General features: G+C 42.4%; 2 protein-coding genes and 2 long non-coding RNA genes across 9 annotated transcripts in view; 2 read left to right on the top strand and 2 right to left on the bottom strand.

Annotated features, from left to right (window-relative positions):
• Positions 1 to 2,286, bottom strand: part of YPEL1 (yippee like 1) — a 25,558-nt gene extending 23,272 nt beyond the window's left edge. Inside the window, exon 1 of the mRNA XM_083418444.1 lies at positions 2,191 to 2,286. The gene's annotated coding sequence lies outside the window, so the exon portion shown is untranslated. The remainder of the gene's footprint in view (positions 1 to 2,190) is intronic.
• LOC310666895 overlaps positions 1 to 15,748 on the top strand; it is a 17,090-nt gene extending 1,342 nt beyond the window's left edge. For 3 of the 5 annotated variants that reach the window (XR_014506060.1, XR_014506063.1, XR_014506064.1), the window contains exons 2-4: positions 605 to 687; positions 2,203 to 2,300; positions 15,592 to 15,748. This is a non-coding gene — a long non-coding RNA (uncharacterized lncRNA). Of the gene's footprint in view, positions 1 to 604; positions 688 to 2,202; positions 2,301 to 8,646; positions 8,912 to 10,101; positions 10,153 to 15,591 lie in introns of all 5 variants that reach the window. The other 2 variants (XR_014506062.1, XR_014506061.1) reach the window with 2 other exon arrangements.
• Positions 15,328 to 24,818, bottom strand: part of MAPK1 (mitogen-activated protein kinase 1) — a 23,098-nt gene continuing 13,607 nt past the window's right edge. The window contains exons 6-9 of one of the 2 annotated variants that reach the window (XM_083418348.1): positions 24,039 to 24,170; positions 22,835 to 22,944; positions 21,302 to 21,429; positions 15,328 to 19,837 (exon numbers count right to left, since the gene is read on the bottom strand). In XM_083418348.1, coding sequence (XP_083274474.1) covers positions 21,313 to 21,429; positions 22,835 to 22,944; positions 24,039 to 24,170 — 359 coding nt within the window. In that variant the 3' untranslated portion in view covers positions 15,328 to 19,837; positions 21,302 to 21,312. Of the gene's footprint in view, positions 19,838 to 19,887; positions 20,032 to 21,301; positions 21,430 to 22,834; positions 22,945 to 24,038; positions 24,171 to 24,818 lie in introns of those variants that run through there. The other variant, XM_083418349.1, reaches the window with a different exon arrangement.
• Positions 19,966 to 21,235, top strand: LOC310666935. Its single transcript, XR_014506119.1, has 2 exons — positions 19,966 to 20,051; positions 21,126 to 21,235. It is a non-coding gene; the product is annotated as an uncharacterized lncRNA (long non-coding RNA).

Here is a 24,818-nt window from a genome sequence, read left to right as displayed (position 1 = left end):
CGGATAATCTTAAGGATAACAATTCATGCTTTGATGAAGTCCACAAACGCTAATGCTTTATGGTGCCGCTCAACTTTGGGTTGTTATAGAAACGAATAAAGTTCACTGTGTGGATTCCCAACACGTTTAGATAATTTCTCTTTACTTTTATTAAAGATTTATCATAAGATAACCATTAATTTCTCTTTGTCAAGGAAATATGTGAAGACAAATTCCAGAGGAGTATTTTGTATGGTTTTCACCTACCACAGCCCTTGTGAAGAGTCACTGTGATTATTTTGTAAACTTCTCAGGCTCAAATTGAGTTGTCAATTTTTGTCCTATTTTGCTGTAATATATAATATAGAGGGAGAGATGTTGAGTGTTTTGGTTGTGTTTTTATATATCAATCTGATACATAAATTAATCATAAGGTTCAGTGCTTTCACTTGTGGATTTTTATCACACTACATTTGTTAATTGCCTTGCTGTTACCAGGATGTCTGTTTCAACACAATTGTTTTGTGTGCTTTCCCTGAATGGCTGCTCTTAATAATTATCACTGACTGTACTTTTCTATACCCTTTCCTTCTGGCCTCTTCATTTAACCCCCTGCCCTTCCCAGATTAACTGGTAATTCAAGAACAACTGTGCATCTGATGAAGAGGACCCGGGTCTGCCAACCTTTATCAACTTGATGTCCTTCAGGTAAAATCTTTATAGTAGGGGTGGGGAGCTGAAAAAATGTCACATCTGGCAACCAATGTGCCCCTTTGGTTTCAGGTAATACATGGGTAGATATAAAACAAAAATAAAAACCAGGGCACAAATTTTCACACCCCACTAGCAGCTATGGTGACTCATTCACCAGAAGTAATGTATTTTGCTTTAACTCTGGAAATGTATACTCAATACCGACCAAACGAAGCCTCATATTTTGCTCTTTGTTTATCTCATTTAGGCAGCAGCCAAAGGGACTTACTTTTGAGTAGGCTGGAATAGAATTGCACTGTAAGGCTACGATCCTATGCATGCTTTCCCATGGATAAGTCTATACAGGACACAGTAAGGACTTCTTCTTAAATAGTCAAGCATAAGATTACACAGGCTGCGCACACGCCAAACTTTTAAAGTTCATGACTGCCCCCAAAGGATCCTGGGAACTGTAGTTAACGGTGCTGAGAATTATAGCTCTTTGAGGGGTAAACTACAATTCCCAGGATTCTTTGGGAGAAAATCTTTTGTGAAACTGGCTACATAAACGAAGCCCCCAACTCCTGATTTGTGTTGTCTCCTTGCTATTACACAGTCGAAGTTGGAGAAGTTTATATTTAAACAAAAGGAATTATTTTAAAATGTAAATCTATGCATATTAATTAGCATATGCAAATGTTATACAAACCAGCACCTTTTGGTGGTGCATTTCCTCTTCATGGCCACGTTGATGCGTTAAGAAGCCCCCTTATGTGAAGTGAAGCTCAATAACGTAAGGAAAATAAACATCTGGAACAGGTAACGGTTTTTAATCTGCAAGATTATGACCTTGTAACCTTTTAATGTTATTTATTTATTTAGAGGGGACACGGGTGGCACTGTGGGTTAAAGCCTCAGCGCCTAGGACTTGCCGATCGCATGGTTGGCGGTTCGAATCCCCGCGGCGGGGTGCGCTCCCGTCGTTCGGTCCCAGCGCCTGCCAACCTAGCAGTTCGAAAGCACCCCCGGGTGCAAGTAGATAAATAGGGACCGCTTACCAGCGGGAAGGTAAACAGCGTTCCATGTGCTGCGCTGGCTCGCCAGATGCAGCTTATCACGCTGGCCACGTGACCCGGAAGTGTCTTTGGACAGCACTGGCTCCCGGCCTTTAGAATGAGATGAGCGCACAACCCCAGAGTCTGGCAAGACTGGCCCGTACGGGCAGGGGTACCTTTACCTTACCTATTTATTTAGAGATGTTGTATAGCACAGAAGGTATGCATATAGCAATCAAATAATGACAAATAAAAAAATACAACTAAATGAAACAATGAAACAATTATAATCAATTCAGCAGTACAAAAGCTTTTTTTTTTTTTTTAAAGAGCTCAAAGGTACCATTGCACCAGTGTTCGCAACGTACTCTATAGCAGGAAGTTAGCTACTTTTCTGTTGCCTTATAAAGTATGCATCTTTACCTTCATATACATTTGGCATAATTAAAAGAGCTTTCCTCACCTTTACTTTTAGGAATCTCCACAACCACAGTGTCCTATGCCAAGCAATGCACAGCCAAAACATTACAGGAAGACTTGACAGCAGGTTCAGGATGCCCATACTATGGGGAAGTAGGTTGATGCACATGACTTAAAAGCCCTACTTGTGAGCACTTATGATGTCACTCTTTACCACATGCACAGGAGGTCCCCTGAAAGAAGGATGCACCACTCAGCATGGGAAGGGGTCTTGAGACCTTTTCGAAGGCTCTTCTTTGCTAATTCACTACACTCTCATTTAATGCTGGACCACTTCATAATGAACAATAATCCAACGTCCCACACTCAGTTCATGGGGCTTACGTTGGCATTTAAAGCCCTGAATAGCTGGGGTCCTGTTAACACTTCCAATATCAACCTGGTGTGTTAAGATCAACCAAAGACAGTCTCTGGGTGGTCTCTGTGTTAAATGAGATGAGTTCTGTGCGGGCCTGTGGAAGAGCCCTTGTGGTGGTGACTCTGTCATCTGTAGAATGACTTTGACCTAACTTTTTATTCTCTTTGGTGTCAGGTAAAAACTCACATTTTGTTGTCAAGCTTTGAGTCTGAAGGATTAAGTCATTTTTGTTGTTACTTATGTACGTTCGGGGTGGCGCTGTGGGTAAAACCTCAGCACCTAGGACTTGCCGATCGTATGGTCGGCGGTTCGAATCCCCGCAGCGGGGTGAGCTCCCGTTGTTTGGTCCCAGCTCCTGCCCACCTAGCAGTTCGAAAGCACTCTTAAGTGCAAGTATATAAATAGGTACCGCTTTATAGCGGGAAGGTAAACGGCGTTTCCGTGTGCTGCGCTGGTGCTGGCTCGCCAGAGCAGCTTCGTCACGCTGGCCACATGACCCGGAAGTGTCTCCGGACAGCGCTGGCCCCTGGCCTCTTAAGTGAGATGGGCGCACAACCCTAGAGTCAGACACGACTGGCCCGTACGGGCAGGTGTACCTTTACCTTTACCTTTTATGTACGTTACTAGAATTAAAAAAACACGTTTTTGCTTATTTTCTATTGTGATTTACATTACCTTTTAATTTTTTGTTGTTGAACCCTGCAACCATTTTTGGTGAAAGGCAGTTTTATAAATAAAGCAGAGCAGGTTTAATTGCCATTCAGATTAAAGGGCACAGCCATAGGCAATAGCCAGGATTTATGTTAGGGAGACAGGGCGCCCACCTGTCATCATCCTCTGTCTGACTCTGTCTATCAGATTCGGAATAAAATGTCTCAACAACAATTGTTTTAAATTACTTTATTTTGTCCCCAGGTGCTCAGAAAAATCTGTCAAAATGTTTCTGCAATTTCTATTTTTAGTTAAGTATTTTTATTTATTTACTTGATTGGGGAGGCAACTGCTCTCTCCCACCCCCAGAATACACCCATGCACGCAGCCTTTCCTCCAAACAGGACTTACGTAAAATACTTAACATGCCATAATGACCTAAGAAGAGCGCGTTCCCCTCCTGCAGTTACCAGCAACTGGTTTTCCAGCCCTTTAAAGATAAAGGTACCCCTGCCCTTACGGGCCAGTCTTGACAAACTCTAGGGTTGTGCGCTCATCTCACTCTAGAGGCCGGGAGCCAGCGCTGTCCGCAGACACTCCCAGGTCACGTGGCCAGCGTGACGAAGCTGCTCCGGCGAACCGGCACCAGAGCAGCACACGGAACACCGTTTACCTTCCCACTAGAAAGCGGTACCTATTTATCTACTTGCACTTAATTGTGCTTTCGAACTGCTAGGTGGGCAGGAGCTGGGACCGAACGACGGGAACTCACCCCGCCGTGGGGATTCGAACCGCCGACCATGCGATCGGCAAGTCCTAGGTGCTGAGGTTTTACCCACAGCGCCACCTGCGTCCCATAGCCCTTTACATGGGCTCTAATCCAGGAATAACAACTCCTGAGCTCACCTTTGATTGGTTAGGCTTATATCAAGGCTGGGAAACCAGGGACTCTCCGAATGCACTCCAGCTCCCATCAGCCCCATCAAGCGAAACCAATTACCAGGGCTGCTGGGAGGTGAAGACCAGAAGTATCAGGAGAGCCACAGATTCCTCTTCCCCTGTTTACATATTCAAAGAGTGAATCAGAGTCTGAGCAGTGAGATAAAAAGAGCCCAGTAATTTAAGAGAAGGCTGTGATCTTTAAGGATCATTAAATACGCTAGATATTGTTATAGTGGGGTTTTTTGGGGGGGAACTCCCTTAAACCCTAAAAATTAATAAACGGTAGGATTTTGATTATTTGGGATGTGCAGCTAGAAATACCAGCTATAGAGGAATTCATGGGCTCGCCTATGCAAAATGACCCGGCCAAGCTATGGACATTAAGAAACAATACAGGGCCATTGACAGCCATCAGCAATGCAAGAGAACTGTCATTCCCCCTTGCCCTGTGAACAGAGTTTGGAAAGTTGTCAGGGTAAATGGGTGTGAGTTGACAGGAAAAGAGAGTTTTTAGCAGGGTGATCTGGGAAGAAGAAGGTAGAAGAGAGTCTGGGGTCCACTTCCCATCATCCCTGACCATTTGGGCCGACATGGTTTCTTAAGGGCCATAGTTCAGTGGTAGAGCATTGGTTTTGCATGCAGAAGGTCCCAGGTTTAATCCCTAGCATCTTCAGGTAGGGCTTGGAGAGCGTCTCTGCCCAAAATACTGGAGATCTGTTGCCAGTCAGTGTAGATACTGCTGAGCTAGACAGACCAATGGTATAAACTCAGTATAAGGCAACATCCTATCTCCCCTGCATTCCTATACAACTCCCGACATCTCTGAGCTTAGGCCACACTGGCTGGGGCTGAGAGAATATTATACCATAATAGATGTGTTATTCTCTAGTGTGCCTCAATACCCTTTGTTGCTTTCTCTATACAGTGGTACCTCTGGTTATAAACTTAATTCGTTCCGGACGTCCGTTCTTAACCTGAAACTGTTCTTAACCTGAGGTACCACCTTAGCAATGGGGTCTCCTGTTGCCACTGCGCCGCTGGCACACGATTTCTGTTCTCATCCTGGGGCAAAGTTCTTAACCCAAGGTACTACTTCCGGGTTAGCGGAGTCTGTAACCCGAGGTGTTTGTAACCCAAGGTACCACTGTACTACGACATGTCTTGCTGGTGGGATCCAGACAACATGGTTATAGCAATAGGCCATCATGCATAGATATAGTATTACAATGGCTCCATCTTGTGGTGGAATTTTGTGTTTTGTTTTTTTGTATGTCTTCTAAAAATGATAAATCATTATACAGTGCTACCCTGGTTTTCGAACGTCTCAGAAGTCAAACGTTTCAGTTTTTGAACGCCGAAAACCCAGAAGTAAATGCTTCGGTTTTTGAACAAACCTTGGAAGTCGAACATGCTACGCGGCTTCCGCTGAGTCCAAGATAGCTGTTGGCTATTGAGGTTTCAGTTTTTGAACGTTTCGGAAGTCGAACGGTCCTCCAGAAATGATTACATTTGAAAACTGAGGTACCACTGTATAGGCAACAACCAGGGTTTTTTTTTCCTTAATGGGCAAACATTTATCATAGAAGGAGGGGCTAACAACAGCTCTGGAGGCAATAATGAGTTGGTTGAGGGCTGATAAACTGAAGCTGAATCCTATCGGGACAGAGGGTGTACCGATGGGCGGTTTTCATGACGCGAAACTGGATGTATGACCTGCCCTTGGTGGAGTCACATTCCCCCTAAGAGCATCAGCTTCATAGTTGGGGGGAGGGTACTCCTGGATCCAGCACTGCCATTTGAGAACCAGGTGGGAAACAGGGCCTGGTGCCAACTCCAGCTGGTGAGACCAACTGTGGTCATTCTTGGACCAGGATAGTCTTGCCATTCTGCTGCATGCTCTTGTAAACTTTTGCTTAGATTGCTGCAGTGCCCTCTACATTGGGCTTCCCTGGAGACTGCATCTAGTGCAGAATGTTGCTCTTAGACTCTAATAGGTTCATCAGCAGGCAGTCATATTACAACCCATACTTTGCCTAGTATGGCGCTGTGGTCTAAACCACTGAGCCTCTTGGGCTTGCCTGTCAGAAGGTCAGCGGTTTGAATCCCCACAACTGAGTGAGCTCCTGTTGCTCTGTCCCAGAGCTTGCCAGCCTAGCAGTTTGAAAGCACACCAGTGCAAGTAGATAACTAGGCACTGCTGCAGCGGGAAGGTAAACAGCATTTTCATGAGCTCTGGTTTCCGTCACAGTGTTCTGTTGCACCAGAAGCAGTTTAGTCCTGCTGGCCACATGACCCGGAAAGCTGTCTGTGGACAAACTCCGTCTCCCTTGGCCTGAAAGTGAGATGAGCACCGCAACCGCATAGTCGCCTTTGACTGGACTTAACCGTCCAGGGGTCCTTGGCCTTTTTTTACCTTTGCTTTGCCTAGCACTGGTTGACTATACTTTACTGCCGGGTTGGGGAACCTCAGGCCTGGGGCCTAGATATGACCCTCCAAGCCTACATATCTGACCCTCAAGAATCTCCTTAGGCCACAGCTTCACCTCAGCTTCTCCCCTGATCACACCCCTCCCCAGCCTTACTTTATACCCTCCTTGAGCGTTTTATGGACCTGGCTGAAATGTGGTATTAAAGTCTGATAATTTTTTTCAAAAAATTGTTCCACAAGAATTTTACACCGTTTCATTGTAAACAAAGCAACAGCCTCAGAGCAGTTTGTAAAAAGAGAATAAAGCAATAGAATTATCAGTAAAAACATTTTAAAGCAACTGTATAAAACATTTAAAAATAATTAAAATAAATGGTAAGCTAAAAGCCAGATTAAAATGCCTCTCAATATTCTATGTGTCTGGATAAGCTTGGCTAGACAAAAAAGTTTTTAGCCGGAGCCAGAAAGAGGACAGTGAAGGCACCTGCCTGATGTCAATGGACAGGGAGTTCCCAGGTGCAAGTGCACAAAAAGATCAATTTCTTACCAATGCAGAACGAGTATCATGTGGCACCTTTAGCAGTGCCAGTTCCACAGATCAAAGTGGCCCTAAATCCAGAGATTACTTGTGCTTTAGGGGAGCTTCATCGATTGCAGAGGGAATCATCTGGTTTAGGAAGGAGAAAGCATGGGAGAGCATTAGTTGGACAAGGGCGAATTAACAGAAGCGAGTGGGGTTCACAATTCACATTCAGCCAAAGGTCCACACTTACCAGGGAGTATGTCCCCACTGACCATTAGGGATGGGTGAACCTTTCAATTTCAGCCTCTCCTTTTTCAGCCTTAAGTTCACGTCTCCTGTTTCCATATCAGTCTGCAATTTATTTATTTTTTAAAAGTCCTTATTAAAAAAACCACCCACATTTTAATACAAATTTCTCCTAATATACATGTTTCCATGCAGTTTTGCCTAATACTGTATGCACATTTTTTCAGAGCAATTCTTCCAGAATAATGCATGTTACTTTCACTAATATATGCATTTCAGCGGACACATTACCCCATGCTTGGCTGAAGAACTGCACTGCAAAACTTGGGGAAGTGTGGATTTCCAAAGGTGGCTGTGTTTTGGTTTGGTAATTGGCTTGGAAAGTGTGGATTACCGAGGTGGGTTCGCCTAGAAATGCAAACTGAGTCACATTTCTCCCCCTGTCAGTATTGAACACAGAATGATTTGCTTCTAAGTAAGCAAGTCTGTAATTTTTTTTTTTATAAAGATGTCCCCCCCCCCCTGTTTTTGCCACCCCTCCCTTTGACAATTTCTTAGTAGTGTGAAAAACTGACTATCTCCTATTTGCAGCCAACGGACTGGTAAGATAGCATGCTACCACAGCAACAGATTTTCTATATTGTTCTCTCTGGCCATAAATTAAATGCATTCCCCCCCCACCTCCGCCTCTCCCTCCATCTCACCAGCCGGTGGCAAAAAAAAAACCTGGTGGCGTTTCAAACCATTTAAACATATAATTATTGCATCAAGAGCTGAGCCAAAGGGTTGCTGCACTTTGCCATCCTGTAGCTAATGGCCTTGCAGACGCACCAACGACCAACAGAACCACCAACATTCTGTCCCTCGCAAGGAAACATTATGTTCTTCGTTGCCCTGTGGATGTCACAAACCTCGTTATTTGTTGTTGGCAAGGCAGCCTCCGCAAGTAACTTCGCTCTGACATCCACCCTAGAATAGTTCTTTTAAAAAGCAGGCCAGCCAAGCCAGCGCTTCCAGAAGGAGATGCCCACTTTTAGGGCTGGCGGGGCATTGCCTAGGGAAGCGAGGGATAAAAGCAGTGCTTTTTTCTGGGGGTACACAGGGGTACGCATACCCCTAAATATTTTGTGAATCTTTGTACTTTTGTCCATTTATTGTATCTATTTTCCCTGATTTGAACTATAAAATGGTGATTTTCTTGAGTCAAAATGAGAGTACCCCTAAACATTGTTTATAAGAAAAAAAAGTACTGGATCAATGTGTATTACTTTTGTTATTTTCCCACTTATAGATGCTGAATTATCATTGTTGCATCATTTCCCTGTATCTACTCATTGCATTATCTGCTTGCGATGGATAGCTGTGACTTGCTTGTACACAGCATGTGAAAATAAATGTATCAGGTTTTTTGTTTTTTTGTTTGTTAAGTAGACTGTGGACAGGAGCACATTCCCAGAAGGCAGCATCCTAGCTTAAGATGCAAAGGGTGGGCTACGTGGCGCACACAGTTTTGCCCTCCAACACATACCCGCCACTTCCCATTTCTGCCACCCGAGGTGACTGCCTCTCTCTTCCTAACAATAGGGCCGGGTCTGGAGATTTTTTCTTGGGGTGGGGGAGTGGGACATACATCATGCACTACTTAGATGAGTCACAGACCATCATTGACTTCTAGCAGCCAAAACTAACAGGCATTTGAAAGGAGTCTCCCACATCGTACTTCTCCAACCTAAACCTCTTCCTCTGGTGCTAGTGCAAAGGATTCTGGTTCATCTAATTATATGCTGTAATTATAGCTCTGCATTTATTGAAGCAGCCTTTGGAACAACTAGAACCCATTTCTGATGTACAGAGAATACAGTTTTCCTTATTTGGATGTCACGGCTGCACCTATCCTTGCAGCTGCTGCTGCTGCAAGCAGAACCTGTTTACAGAGGAGACAATTCTGTATAATGGGGGCTCTTAAATTTAGCATCTGTGAGCAAAAGTATGCAAATAGCCATCAAGCCAGTGACCTCACCCAGCTACTATTTTCCTTACTTTCTAGACCTCCTTCTTCCCTCTCCTTTTTTGCAAAGGCCACTCCCAACACATTTTCTAATTTTTAGTTTGCACAAGCCCTTAACTGCTGCAACATGTTTCACGGTTTTTAAAGCACTTGTGGAGAGCGGCTCCAATTCTGATTAGAGCAGTGCTACTGGAGCAGTGCTACTGTTGAAGCTTTCCTCCACTTGTGCTGTTTTCCTGATCTAAATCCCCCCCAACCCCCTGCCCACCCACTCTTCTGCCAGTACTCCCACTGGGGGGCAGGAATACAGACACGATAAAAGTGTGTGTCCTTTTACAAACTGAGTCTAGAGCAGGGGTCAGCAAACTTTTTCAGCAGGGGGCCGGTCCACTGTCCCTTAGACCTTGTGGGGGGGGGGGGCAGACTATATTTTGAAAAAAATACATAAACGAATTCCTATGCCCCACAAATAACCCAGAGATGCATTTTAAATAAAAGGACACATTCTACTCATGTAAAAACACGCTGATTCCCAGACCGTCCGCGGGCTGGATTTAGAAGGCAATTGGGCTTGATCCGGCTCCAGGCCTTAGTTTGCCTACCCATGTTCTAGAGGCAGCTTCAGGGGTGGGTGGGTTGTGATTTAGATCGGGATAATGGCACGGGGAAAGGACAATCTATTTGTATCCTTCCTTATTGCTAATAATAATAAGAAAAACCTTATTGGTATCACTTCAGTTGGCAACATAGAGGCAGCTTGTGAAGGGTCCCAAGAGAAGATCTTAACAAGTGTGCAGTCTGACGCATTTTCCAGCACCACTGCTGCAGTAAAAACCATCCTCTTGCAGTTGCTTTAAACCAGGGCTAGGGATTCTGTTACTCTCCAGTTGTTTCTGGACTCCGCCTCCCATCAGCTCCAGCCAATATAGCCCATGGTTGGCAAAGATGGGAGTTACTGTTTAACCACAGAGGACCACAAGTTTAGGAAAGGGCAAGGCTCGGTTGTAGAGCGTCTCTTTGTATGCAGAATGTCTCAGGTTCAATCCTAGGCATCTCCAGGTAAACCTGGTTATGTCCTCTACCAAAAACAGTGGGAAGGTTGTTGCCACTCTGTGTATGCAGTACTGAGCAGGTTGGACCGATTGCTCTGACTTGATATAAGGCAGCTTCCCATGGGCCTCATCTCTGCTAAGGAGTGGGGGGGGGCACTTTAGGAGACCTGATAATGGATATCTTCCGGGTCACATTTCTTTTGGCCCTGACTCATCCCTAATGATAAGTTGAGCATAATATTTGTAAAGCCACAAGCCTTTTGTGATGAATTACCGGTAATAGCAGAAAAACTGCAATAGCTACCGCTGCTGTGCGTAACTGTGTTGCTCACTCCACACATGACGCTACTCAAGCGAGTAGACTGCTAGCCAGGCTGGCCGTATGCCTTCCATTACAGAGGACAGCCCTCTGTTTGGAGAACCTTAAGAAAGTAGGGAAGCAGAATCCTTGAAGATGCCCATCAGCAATCAGAATCTAGACAGCAGACTGAGCGGACATTACAGTGAAATGTCATTTTTTTGCAGCCAACTCAGTGCTGACCCACTGTAATCAATGCACCATATGGATGTACTCTGAACAGGACTAATGTTGGATACAACCTGTTGCAATTCTATTTAAATTATGGCTATTCCCCCCCTAAAACTGTCTCCTATATAAATTGAGTATATACGTACAGGCAAAGCAGCGTCTTCTTTGGTGATGGATAAATGGCGACTCTACCACTTGAATGAGAATACCCAGGGCATTACATATGACTCAGCCTCTAGTCCAGGGATGGCTTCCTTCCAGATGCTGTTGGACTCCCAACTTCCATCAGCTCCAGCCAGCATGACCAAAGGGTGGTGGAAGTGATACTTCAGGAGCATCTGGAGGAACACACCCCTGCTTTGTTCTCCATGGCACCTAGATCCACAGTCTGCAGAGATCCACCACCAGCAACGCACACACAAAGGCCTCACAGAATTCAGCTGGGTTGCTACTGCCTCCATTCTTCTTCTTCCAGGGTCTCAGTCAGGTGGTAGGCAAGTTGTGACCCTCCAGATATTGTTGGACTCCAGCTTCCATCAGCCCCAGCCAGCAGGGTCATTGGTCAGGGATGATGGGAGCTGGAGTCCAGAAACATCAGGAGAGGGACACAGGTTGCCTAGCCTTGCTGTAAGCTTTCCTGCACAGCTCCAGCATATCACTTGAAGTGTGAGAGAAGGAACCAGAGCAGTTTTTTAACTTCAAGAAGCCTGGTTTGACCTAGTCAGGAGACCCACACGAGTCCTGATCCTTCACAACTGGGAACCTTCATGCATTTCACAGAATTATATTAATGCAGTATACACTGCTGGCTGGCTGCCTGTCTTAAAAGCCAATTTAAGAGGGTGGCAGCATCAACTTTCTAAAAGCAAACAATTGCAAGCTGAGTGCCTTCTCTCGCAGCTGGGAGAGCGATTGTAATCTGCAGGGTTCACATGCCGGTGACAACCCGCTAAACAAGCAGTGTAAGCAGCTTAAAAATAGATCTGCACAGTGATTATTATTTCCACACTGCTGCTTCATTTTTCTGCTATAGCTTCTGGTAGCAATGCAGGCAGGCATCCTTCTAAGTCTATAGGCGTTAGAGTCTCCTGGGGATACAGCCATGGAGGAGCTAATATTTCCATCTTGAATGTTTTCACATCTATTAATCTCTTATTTTTTCCCCTTTGAAAACTTGTGCCATAAGGAGGAACAGGAATCAGGTCTACAGCAGAGAGGAGGAACCTTTGGTCCTCCATTTGTCGCTGATCTTCCACTCCCATCAGCCCCAGCAAGCATAGCCACAGATGATGGGAGTTGTAGTTTGGCAACATCTGGAGGGTCAAAGGTTCCCCATCCCCCTTCTGTGGTTTGCAGTGGGCTTAGCAAGTTCATTAGCAAATTGCCAAGTTCATGTGAATGTGGATTTTTTCACATAGCTCTTTTGCCACCTATGATGCAGCGGGTTTCTCTTGGGATGGGAGAACCTGAAAAACTAGGCTGTATGCTTTGGACATAAGTTTCTAGGACCCACTTCAAGATATGTAGGGCTAGCCTGCTGCAGTCAGTTGTGGTTCTCCTGAGATGGAAGCTGCCGGTGGTAGAATAATATGGAGGTTTGTTGAACCTTTGACCCTCCACATATTGCTGAACTACAACTCCAGCCAGTGCCAGCCAGCATAGCCAATAGCCACTGAGGATGGGAGTTGCAGTTCAGCAACAGCTGGTGGGGCTGAAGATTCCTCACACTTCATCTGTAGACGTAGCTCCTTCCTATAGATAGGCTTGTAGGAGGAGAATATGGTAGGAATATGGCTATCCTCCCACTTCTTTTTCTCAAGGAGGTGGGCCAATTTTTTTTAAAGGTATAATTCCTCCCTCGTGCAGAATCTGGAAAAAGCTCCTTTTCAGTGCACATGGACTTTGGAATCCCTGGCCCAGAAATTCTCCCATACCTGATGGTCTTCTACTGTAAAGACCATCCTTTTCAGGAAGGCCCCTGGTTGCTATTTTAGTAAACTGTTACTGAGTTTTTAGATGTTGTGCTTTCTTCAGCCAGGCTCCTGGATCCTTGCAAGCTCTGTAACAGTGAGGCAAACATGGTCTTATACCAGGGGAACTGGAGCCCGAAGGGACTTTACACCTGTTATCGTGATGTCTGTTGCTGCCCTACGCACAGGAGTAACTGTGCAGGAACGCCACACTTTTTCTTTTTCCTTTTAGGATGCCTTTCATAGGTTTGGTAAAGGCTTTAATTTTGCCACACAGTTTCTTTGTTGCTAGGGTGTGGCCGACAGGGATCCCCGTCTCGTCTCCTCCCTCTAGTTTGATTTGGCTTCAGCTGCCCTTTGGCTGTAACTGTCAAGGGCAAGGGTTCTCTAGTCTGAATTGTGAAGTAGGGATGTCTCAGGATGGACAAATAGAATGGGTGCTGCTGCTGTTACAGTGCATGAGGCAGTCAGTTAGTTGGAGGACAGGGATGCTGCCTGTCAGGCAAAATAGCAAGGGCAATGGTGGATTGGTCATGTGAGTTGTCAGGGGAAGGGATTGGCTGTCCTATGCATGGGGAAGGCAGTTGGCCCATGCAGCACTCTTCCTGATTGGCTCAGGAGCGCCTGCCCCTCAGGTCCCTCCCCCCCCTCTTTCCTAGGGTGGGATGGTACCCTGGATTCAAACCCAGCACCTGTACATGCAAAGTGTAAGCCAGGAGTGGGGAACCTGTGGTGCTCCAGGTGGGTTGGACTCCCAACTCCCTTTGGCCCCAGCCAATGGTCAGGAAGGTGTAATATGACGACGTCAGAAGACCAGATTGTCAGTTTGCATTTCTTAGTACAGAAAGTATTGATCTGATGCATAGAGATCTTTCCTATTCTAATTCATTCAAGAGGGTACTGGAAGCTCCTCTGTGTGGAAGAAACAAGCAGAAACTTCTTGATGTTTGGGTTATTCCTTCGAGAAGCCGAGTACAGCTGGCTTAAACTGGTTCTGTTATCTCTTCTGTCAAGCTCATGCTGACTATAATTATAGGCCAGGAGGAGCCTGGGTTTCACTTTCTCTTTCTATCTTCTTTCTGGTGTGGTGTTCTTTATATAGTATGCTTAGTGTCAAGGTTTAGACTTATTATAAGTTACTGTAAGTTTAAGTGAAGTCTGCTGCAACTGAATTCCTTATGGACAGTGCCAATCCTGAGTGTACAGTGGTACCTCGGGTTAAGTACTTAATTCGTTCCGGAGGTCTGTTCTTAGCCTAAAACTGTTCTTAATCTGAAGCACCACTTTAGCTAATGGGGCCTCCCGCTGCTGCCGCGCTGTCGGAGCACGATTTCTGTTATCATCCTGAAGCAAAGTTCTTAACCCGAGGTACTATTTCTGGGTTAGCGGAGTCTGTAATCTGAAGCGTATGTAACCCGAGGTACCACTGTATTGGATTTGTGACCATTATGCTCATTTGCCTTCAGTAGCAATTAAAGCTCTGCTGGATGAAATGCAATTGCCTCTGGTCTTTTTGGGGGGAATCCTGCAACGTGTTGCAAGTTGTTACTCTGCTAACTATGCATTGGAATCTACTCTGGATCGATTCCATGACACAAGATTCCTAATGCCATGCAATTAGCAACCGCTGCCATGCAATGGAGTGGGGGGTGGAATGTCTCCCCGCCCCCTCAGCTCTTGAATATTGCCCCAAGGGTGCGCACCTAAGTTGGCTGCAGGTCTCCTGCCCAGGAAGTGATGTGGGCGTTATGTGAACTGTCTTCTTTTCGTTATGCATATTATGCTCCAAAATGGTACTCATGAGCAGCGAAGGGGACTCAAGCTCCTGCCTGGAGTGGTGCCTGGTGACTTGGCCACTTGCTGGCTGTGTCACCAGGTTGTGACACAGTGGTGTATATATTGGCAGGCATTTCTCAGCTCACTCCGTGGGCAATTCTGTCAATTGGCTTTGTCAATTGGCTTTGACAGTGCTTTGTCAATTGGCTTTGACAGTGCTTCCATGGAGATTGGGAGGGTACCTGGTGTTTTGTGCTGTTCCAGCAGTTGTTAGCACAGGAAGGGGAACAGCACACAGGATATTGTGGCTGTTCCGCAAGCAAAATGGCAGCGTATTCCACTCCCCAATCCCCTGTCCCTCAGCACAGGGTTATTTGGTAAATAGCTTAACCCGAACATAATAAGTAGTGGACTATACTACTTTTTCTATTTTTAAATCCTGGAAGTGCTAGTTTATTATTTAGGCAAAAATGGATTTAAGTTAATTAAGAGAGTCAGCTTTAACTTGGGTGCTGAAAATCTTAATACGCTATCTTCATGTGTCCTCAAATAACATTTTGTTCTTGGGTTTTTTGGTGTTGTTGTTAAAGAAAGGCAGCTGCCACATTCATTCTACATATGCACAATACTTTCTTACTTTGGTAATCCAGGATCACAATTTAATGATTTATTCACATTTGTTTGTACAAGAATCAGATGGCATATACTAAAAAGACATTTAATTAAAAAAAAGTATATACGTTTACATCAACAGAAGATGAAATATAAACCTTTTCTACTCACAGTCATTCTATACATATTATAATAAACAAATCACAAATCTGTCACACAATATAAACGTTGAGTTGTTATAATGTAACAACATACAGAAAACCTTTATAAAATTTTGCTTTCGTTTTAGGTTTTAAATCTTACCATTAACTAAAATTAGCTGTGCGGGATGTTTGGGGTACATGACTAAGGCACCAACAGTACAAAGCAAATACAAAAGCAGAAATATTTCCTTGGGAGTGCTCTACGCTGAAACACCACAAGAAAAGGCAACAATAGTAAGTAAACCTGCTGCAGCCTTTACAAGTTTCTTCTGGGGTCACAAGGTTAGTCCTATGGGTGAATTTCTTCCAAGATATCACTTCAGTTCTGATCACAGCACATGCTACAACACTGATGGCTAGGATGAACTTCACCAAGGTGCACTTTTCATGAGCGTCTTGTATTTCAGACAAATCATTCAAGCCAAAGCATAAATGCATTTTAGACTTATGTGAAAAGGATTTCTTGGACTTAAACTGCAACACTTACAAAAATACTTTCCCTTAAACTTGGGATTGCTTCAAAACATTGCTTTATAAATATAGAAGTACTATGCAAAGGACTAAAAGTGAAATCATAAGTATGTATACCCCTATCTGAGCTATTTTAAAAATTGGTTTATTAAGCAAGCATTTGGGATAGATACTGAACTTACAGAAACCAACGTACCCTTTAAGAATTTACAATCCCCATGACAGCTTCTTGGCTGATGAATTCTGACAAATTATAAATATACCATAGTGTAGCACGTAGTATATAGCACATTATGCTCAGTAGCAGAAGCAATAAGGTCCGCATGGCCCAAAAGTCCAAGGTTCAATCCCTGGCATCTCCGGCTTAAAAGAATATCACAGAGCAGGGCTGGGAAAAACCTCCCCATTAATGATATTTGAGAGCCACTGCAAGTACTTTGGTAGATGTGCCAATGATCTGACTCTCTATAAGGCGGCTTCATATTTAAGTATTTTAAAGCAGAAACAAAATTGGTTGCCTTCAATTACCAAAGTCCTCCTGCAGCTCTCATATCTTACCTATGTGATAATGAAGTTACCAATTAAAACACACATTACAAGGCTTCCCATGTATGGCACACACGTATGGCTTGGGGCAGGAGGGAGTAGGCCTCAGAAAGCAAAAGTTCAATCAATCACAGCCAGGAAACATAATTTTCTTGGATTATACCACTGAATTGCAGGGTCTTACTAGCCGAAGACTGGAATGTTTGGCAGCTTGCATATGTTGCAGCTTACAGGAGCTGAACGAAGAATGTGCACAAACTGACAGAATGAATTGTGTATATATTGCCTGATCAAAATGCATAGTCTCCAAGCTGAATATGAAGCTATCCAAAGGATTTCATATAGTGACCGGTGAATATGCACATTCTGCACTCAACTCACATCAAACCCAAAATATGCATTTCTTATACCAAAGATCCCTGAACAAACTTTAGTATAACTGCATACCTATACTGGTAACATGAGCTCATGTTCTCCATCACTTTAGTAGGAATTCCTGGGACAGTCATGCAGAAATAGACAGGTAATAAAAACCCATTTGTATAAGCATTTATCTTAAAAATATTTCCTGTTGAAAATCCTGCTTTTATGCTCAAGGTGGAATTTCACGCCTTAAAACATTTGATGTCTGCAATTAGTGCTTTCAAGTCAATCTGTTTTAAAAGCAGACAGAAGTAATGCCTCAAAGCACCAGATATTAGTAAATTGTGCCCATGGCTTCTTTTGTAGAGTTGTAAATCCAAGGTAATGTTCATACTACTAAAGTTAAATCTCCAAAGCATAACTGCAAGGAGTAAATGAAAAGCTGGCAAAGCTCTTAATAAAACGGTGGTGTTATTTCAGTAGAGCTTTTCTAACAGTCAAAACTCACCAAGTTAATTCTGTAATGATCGTACAGGCAGAGCCTAGGGCTATAAACTGAATGAGGTGCAGGCATCTGGCTAAGATATGATTTGTAAAAAGTTTCCACCCAAGTACAAACAGCGAAGTGTAGAATCCTAACAAAACTGACATCTTCGCAGTTTTCCCAACTATGTCCCCTACTCGTGGTTTACAAAGAAGTAGTACTATGGACCATAAGAGTTAATAGAAAATGCCCTTTGAAGACAAACTTTTGTTTACTAAAAGTTAGTCTGCTTAAACAAATTCCTAAATTATTCATTAAGAAAATGTTTGGATTCTGGGTCCTATAAGCACCCTTTTATACTGGGCCCCAAATTCCGTTAAAGTGCCTGTAGCTACAATCCTAAAGTCATTTACTCAGAAGTAAACCTCATCGAGTTCAATGGGACTTACTCCCAGGTAAGTGTGCATAGGATTGCAGCTTAAGTCTCAATGAGACAAGTAAATATGCTTAGGATTGTGCAGCATGCCCCATTGGAACCAATCAAAACTAGTTTAGGTGTGAGTAGCCAGTGTCCCAATGCTTTCAATGGGATTTGGTTATCACTAACTTGAGGTGGATAGGGGCCTGGAACCATCCTATGTATCATTACTTGGGAGTTGTTCTGTCAATCTCAGTAAATATGTAAAATGATAGAGCTGTCAAGAGTCTAGGTTAATGCTTTCTAAATTATACTGCAGATAAAATTAGTGCTATCACCAGCAAGTGTCCTTTAATACAACAGACGTCAGATTCCCATCTAAATGCTTTATCAAAGAGCAAATAAAATTATTTGAAAGGTTAATGTAAAGATACAAGATTAAAATTTATTTTTGATTAATTACAAGTGCGTCTTTGTTCGCATTAGTAAGCGTTCTTTATACAGTCTATTCTTCACTGCTGCCAAAACACAACAGAGCAGAGAAAAAACAGCTAAAACAAAACTATTTTTTTCCTAAGTTATTTGCTGGATAGAATTTAATTCAACACAACTCGGAGGTAACTTTTTCAATTGTAGGCATGTGGCACTTAGACAATCATCTTTGCACAGAAAGCTTGTAACAGTCATGCGAGGGCACAGTAATTATCTTAAACAAGGCAAATTTCTCACCACAGAGCAGTGGGGAAAGTAAAGGAGGCACTGCACTGGAACATTACACCTAGTAAACTCCACATGATACAGTTTCAGAAACAAATACTTAAAGAGCTATCATTAGAAAAGGTAAAGTGTTCAATGAAACATGATTTAGTGATAGCTTCGTTTGGTGGCCCTAAATCAGCATTATCAATAAACAATTTAACTGAGCAGTAGATCAAATCAGAGCTTATCACCACAGGGAAGATTACAGCAAGGTAAATTCTAAATTTCTTATTCAAAGATGCAGTGTTCCTTTGTCAGAGCCCTCCGTGTAAATTCAAAGATTGTAAAGATACCTGAAGTGTTTCATTGGTATTTAATATGTAGAGTGAGTTCACATATTCATATGAGTATTTCCACTCACTAATGATTACCACATGGCGCCTTTCCACAACAGAAAACTACCGAGGATGAAATGTGGTTATCTAAATTACTCTCTCACTGCTATTGAGCTGCTACTTTCTGTCTGCAAGGCTATCATTCTAAGAATACCTACTGGTCCTACTGAAGTCACTGGGATTTACTTCTGAGTAAACATGCTTAGGACATGAATATCTTTCAAATATGACAGTAGATGCTTTGGGAGTACCATTCAAATTGAAAATTGTTGACGTACCTAGGACTGCTGAAAGAGGTGACAGAATGGCCCCCCCGCCCATCATTAATGTTTGGTTAACAAAGCAAGATTTCTGGATGTCCTAGTAAAATGCCCTGCAATAAATAATTTACATGTGTAGAAGAAATCAGAGCAAGCACATGATTTTAATATTAATGTAGCCTATGCTGTCACTCTGTCCATCTGCACTGTGCATGCTAGTAACCACTACTGCTTAAAGAAGTGCAAAAGAGTGGAGGATGCCACTGACTTAAAGTGCCCTAGCTTTTTCTTTAAAAAATAAAAATGCTACTAACAAAACAAATCTAGAAAATAAAACAGTTCACGATGTAGAAATCTTTGTCTGCCACCTTCTAGGTTAAAATCTGGGGGTGAAACACTGCATCTTTCAAAACAGAAAAGGAAGCAGTATTGTCAGCAGGAGGTGCATATGGAAGTACAGTACTGCATAAAGGTCAGTAATGGACATTACACACAGGAATATCAGTGACAATTTTTTCAGGCATAAATAAAGAATCCATTGAAAGCATAAAAGCCAGGACTACCAGAAATGGTTCTCCTGAATGGCTTGAAGTGGTTAGTGGATAAGCTGAAATAGGCCACAAGGCATGACCATAGATAAAGAACCAGGAAGATAACATCTATGTGGAGTATGTCCAGCCCTTGAACTCCTTTTTCCTGGGGAGGGGGAGGCAAAGAGGAAACAAGTTTTAATAAAGAACCGTGTGTGCATTTATTGATAAAGTAGAAAGGAGACACAACCATCAAATTACAGCCCTCAAAAAAGCAAACCAAGGCAGCTGAACCAACATTCTTGAAAAGTATTTCTCTCCTGTCTTCACTTAAATATTCTGAAAGACCTTCCGCAAGATCTTTAAGAAGGGTAAAGCAGGTAAATAATCCAAACAGTACTGGATTTAATACTCTACTGAAATATCCAATTGTGTCCACTATTTACTAATCAAATGTAAATTATGCTCTACCCCCAGGTGTACCCAGAGCACATTTGACTAACATTTGTAGTGTGGGAGATATGCAGTCAAATCTAACAATGCATATTCCTGCTAGTCAACATGTGAGGGGGTTAAGACCATAGAGCTGTATTGCTGATAGGCAAACTCAGACTATAGAAACGTGTGATGTCATTTCCCCCTTCTCTCCTAGGGGGAAGAAGCAAAATAAGTATTTCCTGTCCCCCCCCTCTCCTTCATACCATGTGAGCAGATGAACATGTCTTAGTCTGCCCCCAAGCCTAGATTCCATTTTGAAAATATTCCATTTTGTACCCCAAAAATATTTCACCTGCATTTGTTTCTGCTGCTAAGGACAAATGCTTGACTGTGAGTAAAATATATGTTTTAAACTTAATTTTCAGTCTGTAGCCTGTTTCTTTGATAAATGGGATAATAAAGGGAGAAATCAGCCTAACAGCTAAGTCCTATGCTTTCAATTAAACTGCTTAAGATGGGATTTAAACTCTACTCAGTCCCATACTTTTAAGTGCAAGCGCTAAGCTGATCCCTTTGGCTGCTAACCCACGTATCTGGGTCTGTAGGGGAATAAAATATAGTTAATTATATTCCATCACTTACCTAATAATGCCCATCATAAGGTTATGGGCCCAGTATAGGAAAGAATTCCAGAGATTTCTGAGGTTTTTTTTTACTAATTATTGAAAATGATTTTTAAACTGGAGAAATATTTTTTTGTTTTGTTTCCTCAAAGTCACAAGGGCTCTTTTGTTCTAGTGTTGATCCTCCAACTCGCCTGCCCTTTTCCTCCCCTTTCCTTTGCAACACAGCATTGAGACTTGAGGGTTTTTGACTTCTATTTTGCTTTTTGAGGCTATTTGGATTTTTATCTTTGTGATTTTGAGTCTTTATTTTGAATTTTGGGCGGTTTTAATTATTTTTATTTTTGGACCATTTTTCAAGTTGGGGCCGAACTTTTGTCTTTTTGATTTTAGGATGGCTAGCAGGGAATTCCCTTGCATAAGGCCCCAAGCTACCCAAGATTACTCAAGAATGATATCCAGTAATTCAAGATTTATAAAATAATTACTTTAGAAAAATGTCATCACACATTTTGTGTCTGTTATTTTCTTGCACCAGTTTTACACAGTTAGGCTAAGAATCAATGTACCTGTATGTCATTTAGGATCTGTATCCTGGCTGGAATCTAGCAGTTTCCTCAAAAATCAGTTCTTTCAGTTTTTCCTTTGGTAAGTCATCCAGCTCCATGTCAAACTTGAAGGGTGCTTCAGCTACAGGCTAACAACAGCAACATGAAATCTTTTACTAAACCTGTTTACAAATTTGTTCCAAACCATCATAGGAAACAGGGAGGTAACAGAGAGGTTAAAGGTAAACAACTTAGAGGACCAGATGGTTTAAAAGCAGGATATGTCTTTAAAAAATAATAAAGCATAGCAAAATTAGTTTTACGATTCATTTAGTAACCAAAGAGGAAGCAGAGGCCAACTGTGTGTTACTTCTTACATTTTTATAGGAAATTTTCATGCAGTGTTCTTGTCAGATTAGGTCTGAGTTGTTTCTAGTTATGTGAAGACAGTCATGTCTATTCGTCAGAGTGAAAGTGTCTAACAGAATGTGTTAAGTAAGAACGCAATGAAGTGTATGAAATCTTTTTCCTGTGTAATACAGCAAGTTATTACAAATAACATGAGCTTATGGCTCTTGTACAATGGCATTGTTTGTGGGATCTAAACACAAATGCTTCATGCCCAAAGTCTGGACAGATACATGGACATAAACAAGTACGTACATACATCTGGGGGCTCTGACTGACAGGAATTGTTCATCATATGTTCACCTGTGTTGACAGACACTTGTCATGGGAAACAGTGGTGTAGCTATTGTAGATGGAACAGTTGTTTTTGCTACATAAAATGTGGCACTCCTCTCAGAATTTAATACCTATGGCATCTGATAGTCACATGGTGTCAATTGTCTAATATTACCCCATCTAAATATCTAAATATCAATCAATCTTTATTACTATGATCACAGATCAGTCATTAAATTACAATCAAACAAAAACAATTTTACAGTTTCCAGGCCAGTAAACAACTACAGTCATACCTTAGATCTCAAATAGAATGTGTTCTGGGAGTCCGTTCGACTCCCGGAACCATTTGAAAACCAAGGCGCGGCTTCCAATTGGCTGCAGGACCGTCCTGCAGCCAAACGGAACTCGTGCCAGATGTTCGGCTTCCAAAAATGGTTCGAAAACCGGAACACTCACTTCCAGGTTTTGATCGTTCAAGAGCCAATTTGTTTGGGAGCGAAGGCGTTTGAGATCCAAGGTACGAATGTATTTGGAATTAAGAGAATGGCAAAGGGCTAGGATGTGTGAGCATTGTCACACACTCACAATCACACTAGAATGGATTGCTGAATGTTAGCGAGTACGCTTGCACAGAATTTTGTCACTTTAACAGTGATTTTGTTAGTGAAGCCTGACAAAAGAAGGGAAATGTAAAAATGATCAGATCGGCCAGTAAATGTAAATATAAAATTACTTACTAGTATATATAAAATTATGAATTTTGTTTGTGATTTACTTGCTAGCTTCCTCTATTCCCCAAACTATTCTAAGCATCTATTTAAAGAATTTCAGTGATTTCAAACCAAGTAAAATAAAATGTTCCCCTACCTCATCACTTGGATCATAATACTGCTCTAGATATGGATGCGCCAAAGCTTCTTCCACTTCAATTCTTTTATGAGGGTTGAAGGTCAACATTTTATCCAACAAATCAAGAGCTATAGTAGAGAAAGCTAGAATCAGTTTGTGTTGTAATGCAGCCATATTAATTCAGCACTGTTCTTCCCTTCATGCATGATTCAGAGCGGTTCTGAATATGTTTAGCAAGCAGCACAAGACATATATATCCTAATTCAGAACACAGAGATTGGAGGGTGGGAAGAAAAATAGTTTATAGGAGAACAAACCAAATCCCACAAACTCCCTAACAGGTTCCAAGGCAACACTGAATGCTCTATGGGACTTTGGACTGGACTTAACTGCTCATCTGCTCCTAAGAAAATTACTTGCAAGGGTGCTTGTCTTGGGGTACTTGCCAGCCCTCTGCTTCTGATCTGGCTGGACATTGCCACAGTCAGTGTACTTATGTCTTTCTGCCCCAGAAGGGTGCAAAAGAAGCCAAGGAGGCTCCCTACCTCTGCTCATCACCAAGGACTCAGCTATACAGCTGCAAATAAAATGTTTTAAGTGTGTTGCAAAGGGCAAAATACAAATGTGACACTAGATGGCGACAGTGAGCTATGGTAAATTCAATATATTTGTTCAAAACGTTTTTTTAAAAAAGCATTATTTTTACAGCGTTTTTTTTTTGTGTGTGTGTGTGTGTAGATTTCACCCAAACATGAAATGCAAAGCCCATGTGCACTGTGTGCATGTCCATAGCGCCTGGGCCTTATTTCCAAGCTTTGTTAATCTGGAGTCAAGCACAATTGATAGAGGTTCACTCCCAACTCCAAAAGAGAAAGAAAAAAGCACCAGCTAAAAACAGTTTCACGAGCATTTGGCCAAGTAATGCCTTGAGTGAGCAACCATCCTTCAGAGTGCCACCGACCACCAGCACATGAAGTGATTAGCCCCAATGAATATGAACTGGGAACAGAAATTAGCAAACTACAAATCTCTAACTTTTTGGTGATTTAAGCTCTTTACAAGCTGCAATGAATCTGATACCAAACACAAATATAACATAGTTTATATAGTTATATTCTGCGAAGGGAAATTTAACGGGTAAGATTTCAGCCCTTGCTACATTCAATGGTCACAAATCTTGCATCACTATATTCCAGTTGTTATCTCAATCTTTTCATGTTACCTTTGGGGTCAGCATTTGGAAACAGCCTGTTCCATGGCACCTTGTTTTTGTACGGAAGAGAAAGCAAATAGTTTCTGGCTTTCAAATTGATTATGCAGTTCAAGTCTTCTTGAGAAGGAGATCCAAGTATTCCTACAATTCAATAAAATAGAGAAAAGAGTATTATTGTGGAAATAAAGCACTTGAATGCATTTGATAAAGATTAAATTAATATCAAGTTTCTTAAATCTGTTATCATTTACTAGATTGGGTGTACTACTAGATGCAGGTGTGTCACTGAACAACCACCTGTCATTTGTGGTGCTGAGCACCTTCCACTAATTAAGGTTATTTCACCAGCTGCTGCCTTTCCTGACACTATCCCTGCTCTGGTTACCTCCAGATTCAACCCCTGCTCAGTGGCTGACTTTGGAAACTGGTTGGAAGCAGTTGCTAGTAATCTGGAAGCTGTATCTTAAATTAACTGGGAGCAGCACTGAAGGGAAATTACGTGGTATTCTTTAACTATCTCAAACTAGTTCATATCTGTGTACCAATGGATAATGAAAATTTGTATCAAAGGATGGTACTGAAGAGGAATTTTGCTCTTGTTCGTTTTCTACTTGTTTCTGTGGCGCTTAAATCAAGGAGGTTTCTGCTGGATTGTGCCCTTGCCTGGTGGAGGAGTGCAGAGTGTTACATACAGAGCAGGAGAGGTGAGAACAGGGGAGAAAATCAGCATGAATTTAAAATAAAAATATGAATAGATGGCCACAGCTGGTACCATCAATCAAATCACTA

Source organism: Podarcis tiliguerta, assembly GCF_965153285.1.
Source record: "Podarcis tiliguerta genome assembly, chromosome: 16".
NCBI lineage: Eukaryota > Metazoa > Chordata > Lepidosauria > Squamata > Lacertidae > Podarcis > Podarcis tiliguerta.
The sequence above is the reverse complement of the archived record's forward strand: the minus strand, read 5'-3'. Positions and strand labels throughout refer to the sequence as shown.